Source organism: Pan troglodytes, chromosome 20 (genome assembly GCF_028858775.2).
Source record: "Pan troglodytes isolate AG18354 chromosome 20, NHGRI_mPanTro3-v2.0_pri, whole genome shotgun sequence".
Taxonomy (NCBI): Eukaryota; Metazoa; Chordata; class Mammalia; order Primates; family Hominidae; genus Pan; species Pan troglodytes.
The window spans coordinates 2526399-2546205 of record NC_072418.2 but is presented as its reverse complement, the minus strand read 5'-3'; the positions used below and the strand labels follow the sequence as shown (position 1 = coordinate 2546205).

At 43.0% G+C, this 19807-nt stretch overlaps 1 protein-coding gene and 1 pseudogene across 3 annotated transcripts; one reads left to right on the top strand and one right to left on the bottom strand.

The window, feature by feature from the left end:
* Positions 1 to 8729: 8729 nt before the first annotated feature.
* Positions 8730 to 17888, bottom strand: LOC129138080 (putative HTLV-1-related endogenous sequence). Of its 3 annotated transcripts, none has more exons than XM_063800421.1 (2): positions 17774 to 17888; positions 8730 to 11519 (listed from the first exon to the last, which is right to left on the bottom strand). In XM_063800421.1, exon 2 carries the CDS (start codon positions 9238 to 9240, stop codon positions 8749 to 8751), a length of 492 nt encoding a protein of 163 aa, XP_063656491.1. In that variant the 5' UTR covers positions 9241 to 11519; positions 17774 to 17888; the 3' UTR covers positions 8730 to 8748. The 3 variants fall into 3 exon arrangements, with proteins under 3 accessions (XP_063656491.1, XP_063656490.1, XP_063656489.1); XM_063800420.1 differs by having other exon boundaries at positions 8730 to 11603; positions 17774 to 17862; XM_063800419.1 differs by having other exon boundaries at positions 8730 to 13983; positions 17774 to 17860.
* LOC134809025 (large ribosomal subunit protein uL23-like) lies at positions 15392 to 19178 on the top strand (annotated as a pseudogene).
* Positions 19179 to 19807: the final 629 nt, after the last annotated feature.

Sequence of the window (19807 nt, the reverse complement as noted above, 5' to 3'; positions counted from 1 at the left end):
ATTAGCCCAGTGAATGAATAGATGATGACTGAGTAAAGACGACTTACCTGTGATTCCATGGCCCTCGCCTGGGGTCAGGGCAGGGTGGGTGTGGACGGGAGGGTGTCGCTGCAGGTGCTCACCTGTCTGGCTGGAAACCTCCCCCCCTCCACACGTGGACAAGCAACACAGCTTCCCTGCAGGGGTTTCCTGAGTCCAGGGCCACACCGCAGGCTGCACCTCAGGGAATCCACAACACAACATGAGAGATTTTTGTCATAACTTTGAGCAATATGTACAGCAGTTGAGATATCTAATAGAAAAGGTAATAGTATGCTTTTGGAGGGGTGTGGGTGTTCTTCTTTTTTGAGACAGGGTCTGGCTCTGTCACCCAGGCAGGACTGCAGTGGTGCAATCACTGCTCACTGCAGCCTTGACCTCCCAGGCTCAAGCGATCCCCCCGCCTCAGACTCCCGAGTAGCGGGAAGTATAGATGTACGCCACCACGCCCGGCTAATTTTTATATTTTTTTTGATAGAGACTGGGGTTCTGCCATGTTGCCCAGGCTGGTCTCGAATTCCTGGTCTCAAGCAATCCTCCTGCCAGCCTCCCAGAGTGCTGGAATTACAAGCGTGAGCCACTGTACCTGGCCAGTCGTACGGTTTTTCTAAAGACAAAATGATTTTCAAATTATGAATGGATGGAACAGTAGCTAAATGAAATTAAACCCCATGTTAGGAAAGAAACGTCACATGCCAATGCTTACTGAGAGGCAGATGGCACAACTGATCTTTGAAGGCTCATGTGGAATTGATACTACATTGCTAAATTCTCCAGCCCTATTTCAGATTAAAAGACTTACATTTGGTAATCAATCAATTAATTAATTGATAAAACATCCTAGTCCACATCCTGACCTGATCTATTATAAACATTTGAAAGCACCTTCCTCTAGACGTTGGACGATGAGTTGAAACTCCTAGACAGTTATGCAGGTGGTTTATGGTATTTGTGGACATTGAAACGCAGGGAGGGCGTGACTTCTTATGTCGGAGCTTAAACGTTAAAGCCACCCCGTGAATCCAGTGGCTCCCTGTTGCCTTCTGCTCTGTGGTCAATTCTGGACCCCATGGAGACTGAGACACAAACTGCCACCTTCAGAAACTTTGGTCCCCCCGAAAAGTCCTCACAGTTCAGAATGTCGCGTCCTGCCAGGTGTTTTCTTCCCTTGGAGGAGACGTGCCCCCGGCGTATAGTTAGCCCGGCTGCCGCTCAGGAGGAGACGTGCCCCCGGTGTATTGTTAGCCTGGCTGCCGCTCAGGTGGGAGAGCAGCAGAGAGAGATGCATTGCCACGTAATGGAACATGAATTCCAACAATGAAACAACCATGGTGAAAAACACATTTGGAATATTTTAGCTGCTGGCTCTATGGAAAATCAACTCTAAAAAGACAAGTATTTATATCGAGGAAGACAGAATTCTGTGACTATGATAAAAGATAATATGTGAGACACTTGGCAAAATTTTACACATCAAAATGCTCACACATATGTATGTCAGTGTTAATGGAAATGCCAGCCACACTTTGGATCTTGAGATCAGGAGGCCCTCATGGCACCCTGTGAATGTGAGAACTTAGCTTCAATCCCAGCTACTGCAGACGGGGCTGGGTCACCTGCGTGGTCACAGCCTCTGCGCCTCATATTCTTTGTCTGAATTACAGAGGCAGAGGTAATCTTCCCAAGGCGGTCCAGGCTTCACTGAGATGAGTTATGCAGATCTATCAGCAGAATGACTTGGACAGGGAGAGGTTCCATAACTGTCTTCTTTCCAGAGTCACTCAGAGCGATTGTGAGTGAGACTGGAAAGTAGCCCACTGGGAAAGGAGGCTGGGCTAGCCCCGAGTGCCCATGTGCAGGGAGGAGGTGACCTGGAGCCCTGTCCTCCATTGGAGCAAACGTCTCACATCTACTAGTTGAAATGGAGGCCTTGATCCACAAGGAGACACATGCAGATGCACCTTTAACCCCAGAGAAGGACACCAGTGCCTGTCACCCGGGCTCTTGTGGGCCTTGTAAGGATGATATAGTTGCAATCAGTAAGGCCAATAAATTACAGATTCTGAGGACAAGAGACAGCATTGGAGCTGGGGTCATCCAGAAGAGTTACCTGTGGGAAGAGATGCAGCCCCCAGATCCCAGATCTATTCTCATGAGAAGCATTTCATGGAAGGGGTTGGCCATGGCATGCCTGGGATAGTCACAGGGTTTACTGACTAGAAACTGTTGGAACAAGAAATTCCACATCTCTGAAGTGAAAAAGCAAATGTCCCATGGAGAGTGTCCAGAAAGAGATCTTGGCCAGGCATGGTGGCTTACACCAGTAATCAGAACATTTTGGAAGGCCGAGGCGGGTGGATCACCTGAGGTCAGGAGTTCAAGACCAGCCTGGCCAACATAGTGAAAGTCTGTCTCTACTAAAAATGCAAAAATTAGCAGGGCATGGTGGTGGGTGCCCGTAATTCCAGCTACTCAGGAAGCTGAGGCAGGAGAATCGCTAGAACCCGGGAGACAGAGGTTGCAGTGAGCCGAGATCACGCCACTGCACTCCAGCCTGGAGCGAGGCTCCATCTCAAAAAAAAAAAAAAAAAAAAGCAAGAAGTCTTCCTAGGTATGGTGGCTCATGCCTGTAAACCCAGCGCTTTGGGAGGCTGAGGCAGGAGGATCGCTTGAGCCCAGGAGTTTGGGGCTGCAATGAGCTACAGTGGGTACCGCTGCACTCCAGCCTGGGTGACACAGTGAGACTCTGTCTCAAAAAAAATAAACAAAAAAAAAAGAAGTCTTTCCAATGGATGTGAAATCAGCAGTGTCCCCTCTGGAGTTTGAAGTTTGGCATATCGATTGACTCTTACTTCCAGAAAATATTTCTCTATAGCATGAAATACTGTTTGACAGCATTTTACGCACAGTAGAACGTCTTTCAAAATTGGAGTCTATCCTGTCAAATCCTGCTGCTGCTTATCAGCTAAGTTTATGTAATATTCTTTTTTTTTTTTGAGACAGGGTCTTGCTCTGCTGCCCTTGCTGGAGTGCAGTGGCGTGATCATAGCTCACTGCAGCCTTGACCTCCCTGGCTCAAGCTATCCTCCTGCCTCAGGCTCTCAAGTAGCTGGGGCTACCTGTGCAAACCACCACACCCAGCTAATCTGTAAAAAAATTTTCTGTAGAGACAGGGTCTTCCTATGTTGCCCAGGTTGGTTTTGAACTCCTGGGCTCAAGCGATCCTCCTGCCTTGGCATCCCAAAGTGCCAAGATTACAGGTGTGAGCCACTGCGCCCGGCCAGGTTATGTAATAATCTAAATCCTTTGTTGTTATTTCAACAATGTTCACAGCTTCTTCACCAGGAGAATATTTCGTCTCAAGAAACTACTTTGCTAATCCATAGGAAGCACATCCTCATCCGTTCAGTTTTATCATGAGATTGTAGCAATGTACTCACATCTTCAGCCTCCACTTCTAATTCTCTTGCTATTTCTGTTCAGTTTTATCATGAGATTGTAGCAATGTACTCACATCTTCAGCTTCCACTTCTAATTCTCTTGCTATTTTCACTACAACTGTGGCTCCTTCCTTCTCTGAAGTCTTGAATCCCCCAAAGTCATTCGTGAGGGTTGGAGTCCAGTCCTTTTAAACTCCTGTTAATGTTGAGATTCTTGACCTCCTCACATGAATTAATCATAAATGTTCTTAGTGGCATCTAGAAGGTGCATCCGTTTCAGAAGGTTTTCAATTTGCTTTGCCCAGATCCATCAGGGGAATCATTATCTGTAGCAGCTGTAGCCTTACAATATGTATTTCTTGGCCAGGTGTGGTGGCTTATGCCTGGAATCTCAACACTTTGGGAGGCCGAAGCGGGTGGATCATCTGAGGTCAGGATTTTGCGACCAGTCTGGCCATGGTCTCACCATGGTCTGGACATGGTGAAATCCTGTCTCTACTAAAAATACAAAAACTAGCCAGGCGTGGTGGTGGGTGCCTGTAGTCCCAGCTACTCGTGAGGCTGAAACAGGAGAGAATCACTTGAACCTAGGAGGCGGAGGTTGCAGTGAGCCAAGATCATGCCACTGCACTCCAGCCTGGGCAACAACAGACTGAGCAATAGGTCTCAACAATCAGATTAAAATATTCCATAAACTAGACATTAAACAGATGTGCTGTCACCTAGGCTTGTTGTTCTATTTATAGAGCACAGACACAGTAGATTTTGCATCATTCTTAAGGGCCCTGGGTCAGAATGGTAAATGACCATTGGCTGTAAGTCACATTAGCCCCTAAGAACAGAGTCAACCTGTTCTCTAAAGCTTCGAAGCCAGGCAGTGACTTCTCTTCCCCGGCTATGAAAGTCCTAGTAAGAAGGCTATTTTGTCTATGTTGAAAATATGTTGTTTAGGCCAGGCACGGTGGCTCATGCCTGTACTCTCAGCACTTTGGGAGGGCGAGGTGGGTGGATCACAAGGTCAGGAGTTGGAGACCAGCCTGACCAATATGGCGAAACCCCGTCTCTACTAAAAATACAAAAATTAGCTGGGCGTGGTGGTGCGTGCCTGTAATCCCAGCTACTCAGGAGGCTGAGGCAGGAGAATTGCTTGAACTAGGGAGGCGGAGGTTGCAGTGAGCCGAGATTGCGCCACTGCATTCCAGCCTGGGCAACAGAGAGACACTCCATCTCAAAGAAAAAAAAAAAAGAAAAGAAAATATGTTGTTTAGTGTAGCCACTTTCATCAACTGTCTTAGCTGGATCTGGATAACTTGCCTGCAATTTCTACATCAGCGCTTGCTGCTTCTCTCTTTTTTTTTTTTTGAGACGGAGTCTCACTCTGTCGCCCAGGCTGGAGTGCAGTGGCGCCATCTCGGCTCACTGCACACCCGGCACAGGGTCATGCTTGAGCAGGGAGTTAACGCCACTTCCTTAATGGCTGAGTGTCCACTACAATTATTTGGGATTTTTCTGCATAGGAGATTTCTCTCACCCACTTTTGTTTACATGTGTAATCATTGACCTCTGCCAGTGTGGACACCTGGAGAGTTATTTCAAGTTTTGGTTACAATTCAGTACTACAGGATTTTGTTGCTTTATTCATTCCCATTTGTGTCATTGGGAGCTCTTGTTGGCTCTGGTTTTTCTTTGTCATAATCTGTGTGTGTGTGTGCTTGTGTGTATGTGTGTGTGTGTGGGGTGAGAGTGTGTGTGTCTGTGTTCTGAGCAGTTCTTTACTTTTTGATACTTCAGGATCATCCAGGCTCATGTTTTTACTGGCTTAGTTTTAGTGAAGCCATTTCTTCAAAGAGCCCTGGTTCCTTTCACTGTAGAATCGCATGAAAAACTATATTTAGGAGCTGAATGCACTCATTGCCCCTGTGGCCTCAATGCCTTTAGGTCTTACAGCTGACGTGCCAGGAAACACCTGTGTGTTTCCAACCTATGTGGACCGCCTGATTATCGAGATTTCTATGTGGAGCTGTCGGTGTCTGGATTGGGCTAAGTATGAGTTGATGCTGATGTTGCCCCTCTGGTTTATTATCACATGGATCATTGTAGCCTCCCTTTGCTAATCTGTAACCTCCCACCTCAGCAGTGAGAGACCTGCTTCCCACCATCTGCCACTTACATAAGTCACTGCTCCATTCCAGGTGGAGATACAATGGTTCAATAATTGTTTTTGTTTTGTTTTTGTTTTGAGACGGAGTCTCACTCCGTCACCAGGCTTGAGTGCAGTGGCGCGATCTCGGCTCACTGCAACCTCCGCCTCCCGGGTTCAAGTGATTCTCCTGCCTCAGCCTCCCAAGTAGCTGGGATTACAGGAACGCGTCACCACGCTCAGCTAATTTTTGTATTTTTAGTAGAGACAGGGTTTCAGCATGTTGGTCAGGATTGTCTCGATCTCTTGACCTTGTGATCCACCCGCCTCGGCCCCCCAAAGTGCTGGGATTACAGGCGTGAGCCACCTCGCCTGGCCTCCAGATTCCACTAAATTCTAAAGAGACCTTTCAGGTCAGTACGTTTTGCCCTGCAGGGATTTTGTTTTAATCTTTTGTGATACAGTTAGATTCTTGGTCACATTCTGTGTTCCATCCAGGGATATTCCCACATATTAAATAATGTAATTCCACTTGCATACATTATGATTTACTCTGGGCTTTAAAATTCTATCATTTTCACAAGTGGACAGGGACAGGTATCCACAGTTAAAGTATCACATGGAGTACTTCAAATCCCCACCGCCATGAACCCCGTGTCACCACTGATCAGTTTGCTATCTCTGTTGTTTTGCCTTTCCAGCATGTCATATAAGTGGGGATGTACAGCCTCTGCATCCTGGCTCTCTCATGAAGCAGTGTGCCTGTGAGGTCCATCCAGGTGGCGTGGGTGGATAGGTCATGCCTTTCTTTCTCTCTCATGAAGCAGTGTGCCTGTGAGGTCCATCCGGGTAGCGTGGGTGGATAGGTCATGCCTTTCTTTCTCTCTCATGAAGCAGTGTGCCTGTGAGGTCCATCCAGGTGGCATGGGTGGATAGGTCATGCCTTTCTTTTGCTGAATAGCATTCCATTGCACTGCGTACTTCAGTTTGGTTATGCATTCAGCTACTGAAGAATGTCATGATTCCTTTAATTTTTGGCTGTTATGAATAGTGCTTCTATTCATGTGTGTGCTGGTTTTTACTTGGACATAATTTTTCAAGGCAGTTGTCTAAATACCTAAGAAGGAGATTGTTGGATCAGATGGTGAGACTTGTTTATTTTTTGGAGAAACTGCTGAAGTGACTGTACCCTTATGCCTTCCCCCAGCAATGAATGAGACCTCCTATTGCAATTGCTACTGTTCTTTAGATTTTAGCCATTTTAATAGATGTACAGTACTATCTCATTTAATCTGCTTTTCCCTCATGACAAGTTTGTTGAGTATTAATTAATTAATTTGGATGCTTATTTGGTATCTGTGCATCTTCTTTGCTGAGGTGTCTTTTCAGATCTTCACATATTTTCAATTGGGTTGTTCATCTAATTCTTTTTGAGTTTTAGAGGTTTTTTTTAAAAAAAATATTTTGCAGACAAGTCCTTTTTCGGACGTGTTTCCCAAATATTTTCTTTTTTTTTTCTTGAGACAGGGTCTTACTCCATCACCCAGGCTGGAGTGCAGTTGTGCGATCTCAGCTCACTGCAACCTCTGCCTCCTGGGTTCAAGCGATTCTCCTGCCTCAGGAGAATCCAGTAACTGAGATTACAGGCGTGTGCCACCACATCCAGCTAATTTGTTTTGTTTTGTTTTGTATTTTTAGTAGAGACGGGGTTTCACCATGTTGGCCAGGCTAGTCTCGAACTCCTGACCTCAAATGATCCACCCACTTTGGCCTCCCAACGTGCTGCGATTATGGGTATGAGCCACCTTGCCCGGCTGTTTTCCAAATATTTCCTATCAATCAGTCTGTGAATTGCTTTTTTGTTCTCTTAACCAGAGCAGCCATTTTAAATTTTAATAAAGTCCCCGTTACTGCTTTGGTTTCTTTCGTGGGTTGGCTTTTGGTATTGCATCTAGAAACTCATCGCCCAAACCAAGGCCATGTAGATATTTTTCTTGGCTTTCTTCTATAACTTTCACAACTTTGCACTTGAAAATTTAAGTCTATGGACTATTTTGAGTGAATTTTTGGATAAAATACAAGGTTTTTGTCTCCATTCATTTCTTTCCCCTATGGTTTGCAATTGTTCTGTTGTCTTTTGTGGAAGAGACTTCTCTTTCTCCACTGAGTTGCCTTTGTCCTTTGACAAAGTCAATTGGCTTGAGTCTGTTTGGGGGCTCTCTGTTCTGTCCCACTTATCTATGTGTCTAACCGCTTCACCACTGCCACGCTCTCTTCATTACTGTGGCTTTAGGGTGAGTGTTCAGATCCAGATGTGTGAGGTCTTTAACTTTGTTCTCCTTCAGTCTTATTTCATCCATTCTGGGTTTAGGAACAGTTTGTCGATATCTTTGCCTGGAATTTAACTGGGATTTGGCTGAATCTATAGATCAATTTGGAAAGAATTGTCACCTTCACAATAATGAGTGTACTTCTCCTAAATAAGGAACATCTCTGCATTTACTTATACCTCTTTTGGTTTCTCTCAACTGTGATTCATGGTTTTCCGAATGCATGTTTGCACACCTTTTGTTACGCTGATACTTAATGGATTCAGCTTTAGGGGTGCTATTGTAAATGGTATTTTAATATTTCTAGTTCCAATTATTTCCATCCATTATTGGTGATATGAAGCAACTCAACTGACTTTTGCCTACTGGACATCTTTTTTAGTTTTTATTTTATTTATTTTATTTTTTTGAGACAGAGTTTCACTCTTGTTGCCCAGGCTGGAGGGCAATGGTGCAGCTCACCGAAACCTCCGCCTCCTGGGTTCAAGCGATTCTCCTGCCTCAGACTCCCGAGTAGCTGGGATTACAGGCATGCGCCACCACGCCCAGCTAATTTTGTATTTTTAGTAGAGACAGGGTTTCTCCACGTGGGTCAGGCTGGTCTCAAACTCTCGACCTCAGGTGATCCGCCCGCCTCGGCCTCCCAAAGTGCTGGGTTTACACGCGTGAGCTACCGCGCCCGGGCCATCTTTTTTAGTTTTTAAAATCTCCATCCGTTCCGATCAAGGCACGGGATGGTGGCCTCGATTTCAGTTGACATTTCCGAAATCACGGCCTGCAGTCATCCGAACGCTGATTTTCAGAGATTCCCCAGGACTGCCGCGAGGGGGCGCCCGGCTCCCGCCCAACCTGGAGCACGCGCGGGAACCGCTGGCGGATCCGCACTCGTCGCCCCGGGGCGTCGACCGGGAAGACGGAGCCACGGTCTCTTCAGGACCCGCCCGGGAGCGGCCGCGGTTCGGGACACCCGGTCACCAGGTGAGAGGAGGAGGAACAGGCGTCGTGTCCGCGGCCGCGAGTGCTGAGGAGGGAGCGCTGCCGTGGGCCTTCCTTCCCTGTCACGGTCTACGCGGCGTGTTGTAAAACGGTGTCCCTTCAGCGGGGCGGGAACTGCGCGTCCTGACAGCGCGGCGCAGCGCGGCCTCCGGATCTGCGCTCGTTCCTGGGGAGAGATCCTGGCGCCGAGAAAGGAGCGACGCGAGCGGCGCCATCGGGACGGCGCGGGTGGTGGCCGGGGACCGGCCGGCGCTGCGGAGTCACCAGCGCTTTCGTTCGTGTTGTAATAGCTCATTTGTCTCACGGCGCTGAAGTAGTTGAATCAGGATGGAAATATTTAGCAATAGGCGTATTCTAACTAGAAACGTAAAGTTTAAATGCATCGTTTATACCTCCCCACACGAAATAACATGTAGCAAATCCTAATACGGACCTATGTGCAGATTTAGTTTGAGCATTTGGGGAGGGGATATGATGGCTGCGACCCTTTCCTACACCTGCCAGAGCTGTTCACAGTTACATCCCTGTCCAGGACGTTCTTATGCCAGCATTGTATGTTTCCAACCTAATAATTCCCTAAGCTGGACCGTCTCCATTATTCTTTCCTTTCAACAAAGGCAAAACAGCTTTTTTTCCATTGTTCTGACAGTATATTTAACGTGAGCATACTTTATGAGATGATACATTTGTTCATGATGGGCTACTCCTGTTATACAATCGAATATATTTTGATTCTGACACTCTCAATTGTAGTTCAAGTCCAGCGTATTTTCCGAGGAGCATTAATCATTCATTGTATATTTTATTACATAAATAAGGCATGGGTCCTCTTTTATCATTAACTTCATGACTAGCTATATTGACATTATAATTACTTACAAGTTCAACTAAATTTGGAAACATTTCAGAGTTTGGGCTTCCAATAATTATTTGTGATTCTCTAACAGGTAAATTATTTTTTCCCATAAATCCTAGCAACATCTAAAATCACTCAGAATATCCTGCCATTTTTGTTTCTCTAGTTTCATCACTTTCTGCAAAGTATCATTGGGGAAACTGACTTTGAATATTCTTAAACTCTTCTGTTTTAGAAAATATCACAATGAAACATTAAATTATCATGGTTACAAATTCTATTCACTTTCGATCTTTGAATACTTTTCCCCCAGTGGCCAATATTGCATTCTGTTGTATTATTGCTAAAAAGCATGCATGGAAAACAAAGACAGGGATATTTTCGAGAAAGTGATCCAGTCACGATGAATCGATTTGCCATTGAAACATTTTTTTTTTAAATCTTGGATACTAAGGAACTTTTTTAAACATTCTTTTGACAGTGTTCAACATTGAATTGAAATAGAGTCTCTAAAATGAATTTTTTTCCTGGTTGTCTAAAAGGCAACCGACCACCTTTTTAGAGACTGAACCCAAGACACAGCCACAGTACCAGAAAAAATTATGTGAAGTAAGTTTATACATCTATGTTATTACTTTAACATAAAACATGTAGAGGCATTTATTTGGAATTAGATATTAATCTGTATGCTTTAATTTTTGTGTCATAAATGCTCTGATTAAAAGACAGGAATAGTTAACAGGGTAAATTACTAGTAATTACTAGTACAAATAATTAAGCAGGTGTTTGAAAAAATACAACACTTTTAAATTAAGTTTTATTTTAGAGTTGTTTTAGATTTATACAGAAATAGCAAAGAAAACACAGATTTCCCATGTAGCTTCAACCCAGTTTCCTCTCTTATTAACATCTTCTATCAGTATGTCTCACGTCGTTTGTCACAGTGAATGAACAAATGTTGATATGCTATTATTAACTGAAGCCCATATTTTATTTGGATTTCCTCATGTTAGAAATGCTTGTTCCCCGGTGCGGTAAAGAAATAGCACTTGAACATAAATTTAATTTCTTCAGCAAGGCCGTTTTTTTACTTTTTGCATAAAGGGTACACTGGCCAGCAGTTTTACCACGAGAGTATCCAGAACAAAGGAGACAGGGTCATTTATAACCTGACGCGTCCACCCTACTGCTGTGTCCGGTTTCCATTGGCTGGAACGGGACCTCACATTCTGTATTTGTTCTGATCTTCTAGCAACTTATAAATTTTTAAAAGAGGCAAAGGCAGAGGATAACAAAGGAAGGAAGAAGTAGCTTGTGGAATGCTGAGAAAGGTAAAAACACCTTCAAATAAGGAAGAGGAAGAGGCTATAACCTAATGCTTGCTTGGACCAGTATAAGCATGTCAGGCAAATATTTAGGCTAAATTGTGGGCGCTAAGAACATACAGTACATTGATTTCTTTATTACGGCCAGCAGATATTTAAGAATGTTAGCACAGATCTTTGAATAATTTTTACATCTAAGAGAAGTTACTATTTATTCCTAATTAGATGGGGAGGAAAGCATTTGAAGAAGAACCTCAACTTTACTGTTTACACTTAGTTCTATCTTTCCCTACTCCAGGGTCGCACCCGGGATCCCATGTAACATTCGTTGTCACGACTCCTTAGGCTCTTCTTGGCTGTCATGGTTTCTCAGACTTTCCTTCTTCCAATGACCTTGACGGTGTTAAGGAGGACTGGTCAGGCGTTTTGTAGAATGTCTCCCATTGTTATTTACCTGGTGCTTTTCTGAGAAGTTGACTGGGGTTATGGGTTTGGGGGGAAGCAGATCACAGAGGTGAAGTGCTATTCTTGTCACTTCATGGTGTCAAGGTGAATTATCACCATTGGTATTAACTGTGATCACCTGGCTGAACTAGTGTTTGTCCAGTTTCTGTACTGTGAAGTTACTTGTCCATATTGTATGTATTCTTCTGGAGGAAGTCACTATGCACAGCCCCCATTTAAGGAGTGGGATGTTAGCTCCACCTCTTTGATGGCTGAGTGTCTATATCAATTATTTGGAATTCTTTTGTAAAGGAGAATTCTATTCAACTTTATTTGCTTATGTACTTATTTGTATAAATGTGGACACATAGACAGTTACTTTAAGCTTTGGTTATTCAATACTGCAGTATTTTGTTGCTCAGTTTGTTTCTGCTTTGGCCATTGGGAGCTCTTTCCATTGGTTCTTTTTTTCCTTTTGACACAATTTCATATTTTTTGAGTACTTTCTTTTGTTCTGGTATGTTAATTATCCTGGCTCATATATTTACTGTCCCAGTCCCTGTATTGGCCATTTCTTCAGAGAGCCCTCATTGCTTTCATTAGAAAATGCTATTAAAAATTTATGTTGGCCGGGCATGGCGGCTCCCACCTGTAATCCCAGCACTTTGGGAGGCCAAGGTAGGTGCATTACCTGAGGTCAGGAGTTCAAAACAAGCCTGGCCAACATGGTCAAACCCTGTCTCTAGTAAAAATAGAAAAACTAGCCATGTGTGGTGGCGGGCGCCTTGTAATCCCAGCTACTTGGGAGGCTGAGTAAAGAGAATCACTTGAACCTGGGATGCATAGGTTGCAGTGTGCCAAGATCACACCATTGCACTCCAGCTTGGGCAACAAGACCGAAACTCTGTCTCAAAAAAAAAAAAAATGTTATGTCTGGCTGGGTATGGTAGCTCACACCTGTGCTCTTGGCACTTTGCGAGGCTAAGATGGGAGAATCCCTTGAGTCTAGGAGTTTGAGACCAACCTGGGCACCACAGGGAGACCCCATGTCTACAAACAATTTAAAAAATTAGCCAGGCATGGTGGTGCATGCCTATGGTCCCAACCTTGAGAGGCTGAAGTGGGAGGATTGCTTGAGCCCAGGAGGTCGAGGCTGCGGTGAGCCATGATTGCACCACTGCACTCCAGCCTGGGTGACAGAGCAAGACCCTGTCAAAAAAAAAAAATAATAATAATAAAAGAAAAGAAAAAAAAAGTTCATTCCATTTGGCTTATGATTCTGGTGGCAGGAACATCCAAGATTGGGCAGCTGCATCTGGTGGGGCTTTATGGTGCCTCAACACATGGTGGAAAGCAGAAGGGGAGCCAGTGTGCACCTGAGATCACATGGCGAGGGAGAAAGCAAGAGAGAAACCAAGGAAGCCAGACTCTTTTTAACAGCCTGCTCTTGGCTGGGCGTGGTGGCTCATGCCTGTAATCTCAGCACCTGAGATCACATGGCGAGGGAGAAAGCAAGAGAGAAACCAAGGAAGCCAGACTCTTTTTAACAGCCTGCTCTTGGCTGGGCGTGGTGGCTCACGCCTGTAATCCCAGCACCTGAGATCACATGGCGAGGGAGAAAGCAAGAGAGGAACCAAGGAAGCCAGACTCTTTTTAACAGCCTGCTCTTGGCTGGGCGTGGTGGCTCACGCCTGTAATCCCAGCACTTTGGAAGGCCTAGGTGGGCAGATTACCTGAGGTCAGAAGTTTGAGACCAGCCTGGCCAACATAGCGGAACCCCATTTCTACTAAACATACAAAAATTAACTGGGCACTATGGCACATGCCTGTAATCACAGCTACTCAGGAGGTTGAGGCAGCCGAATTGCTTGAACCTGGGAGGCAGAGGTTGCAGTGAGCTGAGATTACGCCACTGCACTCCAGCTTGGGCGACAGAGCGAGACTCCGTCTCAAAAAAAATAATGATACTAACAAGGTCAGGAGTTCGAGACCAGCCTGGCCAAAATGGTGAAACACCATCATTACTAAAAATACAAAAAGCTGGGTGTGGTGGCGTGTGCCTGTAATCCCAGCTACCCAGGAGGCTGAGGCAGGAGAATCACTTGAACCTGGGAGGTGGAGGTTGCAGTGAGCTGAGATCGCGCCACTGTCCTCCAGCCTGGGTGACAGAGTGAGACTCTGTCTCAAAAATAATAATAATAATAATAAGAAAAATGTAAAAATAAAATGTTAGCCACAAATTAGGCATAAATACTGGGATGGTTAATTTTAGCTGTCCCCTTGACAGGATTAAGGGATACTCACATAGCTGGTAAAGCACTATTTCTGGGTGTGTTTTTATGGGTGCATTTGTGAAGGTGTTTCTGGAAGTCCCTTCAGAAGAACCTCTGTTGATTTAGTCATCCTTCTGTTCCTGGTACTGAGAGGGAGACTCTGTTAAAATGGGGATTTCCTTGGTAGATGTAAATTTCCCTTATAAAAGGTTAACTTCTACTCTGTTTCTGTGTCTGCATTTTCTGAAAATGAGTTGAAAATAATCCTTATGCCAAACAGCCATTTTTTATAGTCTCTAGAGTCATATTTTAGGGTGGCATATTCTGGTCTTCTACACCATCTTTCGTAATGGCTGTACCATTAAGCATTCCACTAGCAGTGAACGAGACTTCCTGGTTTTCCTCCAGCAATTCATTTGTCCTTTGAAGGGGGCCTGCCCCTCCACACCTGTGGGTATTTCTCATCAGGGGGGACGAGAGACTGAGAAAAGAAATAAGGCACACAGACAAAGTATAGAGAAAGAACAGTGGGCCCAGGGGACTGGCACACTCAGCATGTGAGGACCTGCACCGGCCCTAAATCCAGTAAACCTTGATTCAATACAGCACATGTTTCTGTGAGCACAGGGTTGGGACTAAAGTTACTTTGTTCCAGGGTTGAAGACCTTCAAATTAACTGACAATAGATATATTAGTAGGAGAGACAATATTTGGCTTCTTATTCCACAAGTATCATTGTGGGACAAAATTCATCAGATGGCAGGATCCAGTTTACAAAGAGGTAAAAATAGCCCCAAAACAAGAAACAAGACTAGAATCTGATAATCCACAATAGCTATAGTTTTCCTTTAAAAAAAATTTTTTTTGAGACAGGGTCTGGCTCTGTTGCCCAGGCTGGGGTGCAAAGGTGCAATCTCAGCTCACTGCAACCTCTACCTCCTGTGTGCAAGTGATCCTCCCTCCTCAACTTCCTGATTAGCTGGGACTACAGGCACATGCCATCATGCCCATCTCATTTTTGTATTTTTGGTAGAGATGGGGTTTCACCATGTTGACCAGGCTGGTCTTGAACTCCTGGCCTCCCAAAGTGCTGGAATTATAGGCATGTGCCACCATGCCCGGCTAAGTTATAGTATTCCATTGAAACATAAAATTCCTCTCTGTAGTAACCATCATTTTTGATCATAATCAAAGTAAGACTATTCTTGTTTTAAAAATAAGTCTAGTTTTGTTAGATTTTGCTTGATTATTTACATAAGTGCAGCAAGAACAGGAGATGACCACATAGGTGCTTTCAAGTTTCTTTGCTGGAAGTTTTCATACAGAATCTCAGAGTTGACTTTTAAAGGCCTTATTTAGGCTAAAACCCAAGCCAAGAACATACTATCAAATTTCAGCTGCAGTCCTTATAGCTTTGTGTGAATTCCTCTTTTCTTGAGGTCCCCAAAATATCCCTAAATTCCTGGGCCTACCAGGAAATGACCTTCTTTACCAACCTGTAAGGCTGTGAACCCTGTAATCTAGGTATCAGGCTGGCTTTTCTCAGAGTGCTGTTGGGAATGAAGTTGTTGGTGTTCCAAAAAAAAAAAAAAAAAAAGAATTAACGTGGGAACAAATGATCTCTTAGCGAGGCGAGCTTTACTTTCTGCATAAAGGGTGCTACTCAATAGCTGTCCAGCCACAAGAGCACACCAAACAAAGGAGACAGAGTTACTTATAACCTGATGTGTCTACCCTAGTGCTGTGTCCAGTTTCCATTGGCTGAAATAGGACCTCACATTTTACACTTTACCCGATTGGCTATTAGTTTAACACTTTCTTAATTAGGTAAGGGGAATAGAACAAAGAAAGAGGAAGTTGCCCAGGGATAGTTAAGGAAGCATCTCCAAATAAGGAATGGCATGCACTATGGGCTGGGGCTTGTCTAGTTCTGCCCAGGCATGCTGGAGCAAGCTAGGACAACTGATTTGGAATACACACACACACACACACACACACACACACACACACGTACGTATATATAAAAATAGTGGATAGCAATCTTATAGTAAGAAATTGTGACTTTTTATAATCTTTGAAGAACTTTCCCATTTCTCACAGTGCTTTGTAAGCATTGTCTCCATAAAAGTCAACCTTACTTCCTTAAAATTGCTGGTCATAACTGATCTTAGGTACATTTCCTATATATGATATTCCTGTAAAAACCTTGATAATATAACCAAAATTTCCAATTATGTCCTGTTATAAGGTTCTTATTGGACTTTTGATAACAACTATATCATCATGAAAATAAGAGTATTCAGTAAGAATTTCAAAATTCTGGAGAAATCAGGCAGAGAAAAAAGATAAATGCCTAATTTCTGTTTATAAAAGTATAATCTACTAAATAGTTGTAAGTTACAGTTAGATTAAGAGAAAGAGATTTCTTAAATCCAGAAACTAGAACATTAAAGAACCAGCAATGCTCCAAAAAGCTATAAAATTATAATCAATTTTCATCAGCTCATTCAGTGCCATGTAATCAATTCCAGTCTTGCTGGATCTTGGGTTAGTAGTGTCATGAACCCATCAGTTTCTCAACCAGACTTCTGGAGACCTTCACTGAGTCAAGTGTATGGTCTTAAAGTTATTTAAGCAATATCATCAGAAGCCTATAACCAGAGTAACTGTCATACTCTTTTCTGTGAGTCTCAGAGGGAGTCCTGTGTTGGAGATGAGCATTCTGACCTGTAGCTGATTGCAGGAGCTTTCAGGAAAGCATCAGGGGGAAATAATATCTAAATGACAAAGAGTATGAAATGGCTGTGATGAAAGATCTGATGAGAGTTCATTATACCACAACTGACAAGGGTATTCGATTTTCTCTGTGGCCTCCCAAAGCGCTGGGACTACAGGTGCCTGCCACCACAGCCGGCTAATTTTTTATATTTTTAGTGGAGATGGAGATTCACCGGGTTAGCCAGGATGGTCTGGATCTCCTGACCTTGTGATCCATCCTCCTCAGCCTCCCAAAGTGCTGGGATTACAGGTGTAAGCCACTGCACCCAGCACAATATTTAAAATAATAATTGGAATTATGACTCATTACCCTATACTGGCACATAGCATGGATAAGGAGGACATTGACAAATTTCCAGGAATTTTATATCATTTCTGAAAACATAACATTTTACCCATACAAATATAACACAGGGAAGGTTAGGTATCTCTTTTTATTTGTATCTTATGTATGGTTTTCCTTATAAAAAATACATCCTACTTTACTTGCGAAACATGCCCTACTTTTCTTGCATGCTTTGCATGGGGTTGTTTCTAGTTATTCCATTATTTCTAGTAGTTCTATTTACATATACTGATTATAATTTTAATACTTAGTAATCTTTTATTTTCCAGAGAAAACTAGGAAGTAGTCAGTTATAAACTGTCATATATTAGCATTCTATAGCAGGTTAAAAAATGTATGAATATACCATCTCCCAACATCTAGAGGGATGCGTTTCCTCATAATACAATTTCTCAATGTGGCAGAAAAAAACATGTTTATTAACAGGCCAAAATATCTTTAGTCTTTCTGTAAAAATAGGAAGCCAAAAGTATATAAACTTGAATTATTTATGTTCAGTAATTAATGTTTTAGTATTGTATCTTATTTATAAATGGTCTAGATATTTAATGCAAATCTTTTACTTAGCTTAAGTTTAAGGTTAAAAATTAGCAAAAGTACTTTGGAAACTACTATTAGGCAGATTTACTGTAAACAAATTATTTTTGAAATAATGTTTTTCACTTTTCACAAGATGGCACCGAAAGCGAAGGAAGCTCCTGCTCCTCCTACAGCCGAAGCCAAAGTGAAGGCTTTAAAGGCCAAGAAGGCAGTGTTGAAAGGTGTCCACAGCCACACGCAAAAAAGAAGATCTGCATATCACTCACCTTCAGGTGGCCCAAGACACTGCGACTCCGGAGGCAGCCCAAATATCCTCGGAAGAGCACCCCCAGGAGAAACAAGCTTGACCACTATGCTATCAAGTTTCCACTGACCACTGAGTCGGCTGGAAGAAGATACAAGAAAACAACATGCTTGTGTTCTTTGTGGATGTTAAAGCCAACAAGCACCATATCAAACAGACCGTGAAGAAGCTCTATGACAGTGATGTGGCCAAGGTCACCACCCTGATTTGTCCTGATAAAGAGAAGAAGGCATATGTTCAACTGGCTCCTGATTATGAAGCTTTGGATGTTGCAACAAAATTGGGATCATCTAAACTGACCCCAGCTGGCTAACTCTAAATATATGTGTATCTTTTCACCATAAAAAATAATGTTTTTCATAAGAATGACAACTTAATTAGAACCAAATCTATAAGCTTTAAGATTTTACATTTCTGTAAGTATAATATTAGCTTATTTGACTAGAACTCAAGCAGAATAGGAATTTATGTTTGTTTTATATTCAATAGTGATAACTTTGAAGACATAGTTGTTTTATTACACCAAAAATATTATATTAATCTCATTTAACTAAGTTTTATCCAAATCATGGTAACTTAAGAGACATTTGATCAGTTACTATGTTTCTAGGAGTTTGGTGAATATTTATTTATAAATGGTTATTTTTTTCCAAGCCAAGTTGGAATAGAGCACTTTTAGAGGATTTTATAAATGAATTTTGCAGTGGTATCCGGAGTTAAGAAAATATCACATGTACATAACATACATTAATAGATATACAAACACAAATAGAGATTTCATAGCTTTCATCCTGAAATTTCAGCCATGAATCAGGCATAAATATTCTGATGGTTAATATTGGACATCTACTTGACTGAATTAAGAGACACACATAGCTGGTCAAACACGATTTCAGCCATGAATCAGGCATAAATATTCCGATGGTTAATTCTAGACATCTACTGGACTGGATTAAGGGACACACACAGCTGGTCAAACACAATTTCTGGGCATATCTGTGAGGGTGTTTCTGGAAGACACTGAGATAACCCCGACCTAGTGTGGATGGGAACTGATGGGGTTTGCCTGTGTCCCCACCCAGATCTCATCTTGAATTGTAGTTCCTATAATCCCTACATGTCATGGGAGGGACCCGGTGGGAGGTGATTGAATCATGGTGGTGGTTACTGCCATTCTGTTCTCATGGCAGTGAGTGAGTTCTCATGATCCGATGGTTTTATAAGGGGCTTTTCCCCTTTGGCTCAGCACTTCTTCTTGTTGCTGCCATGTGAAGAAGGACATCTTTGCTTCCGCTTCTGCCATGATCGTGAGGCCCCTGCAGCCATGTGGAACTGTCAGCCCATTAAACCTCTTTGTTCTTTATAAATTGCTCAGACTCAGGTATTTCTTCATCGCTGTATAAAAATGGATGAATACAGGCACCATCCAATTGGTTGAGAGCCCAGATAGAACAACAAGGAAGAGGAAAGGTGAATTATCTCCTTCTGAAATGGAAACATCCTTCTTCTCCTGCCCTTGACATCAGAACGTCAGGGTCTCAGAGCTTTGGCCTCAGAATCAGAGTTACACCATTGGCTTCCCTGATTCTGAGTCCTTTATATCTGGAGTGAGCCATGCTGCCAACTTTCCTGGTTCTCCAACTTGGAGACAGGCTATTGTGTAACTTCTCAGCCTCCATAATTATGTGAACCAATTCCCCTAATGAGTCTTCTCTCATCTATCTATCTACATATATCCTATTGATTCTGCCTTTCTGGAGAACCCTGACTAATGTTATTACAATAATACAAAATTCACTAGTTTATATAGGAGACTTGGTTTTTGTCTTTGCCCCATTTTATATTTGTATTATAACTGTGTATCTGGAAAATGGAACAAGTTTTTATCTTCTTCATATGAGGGCCAAAGCTTTTTTCTCACCAATATTTTTGGAGATTTTTAAGATTTTCTTTTGTTTGGACATACAATCTTACGGAGGCTGAGAAATAAAATTTT

Coding starts and splice junctions, on each gene's coding strand:
- LOC129138080 (XM_063800421.1), bottom strand. CDS start 9,240: ATGAGCTATTACAACACGAACGAAAGCGCTGGTGACTCCGCAGCGCCG.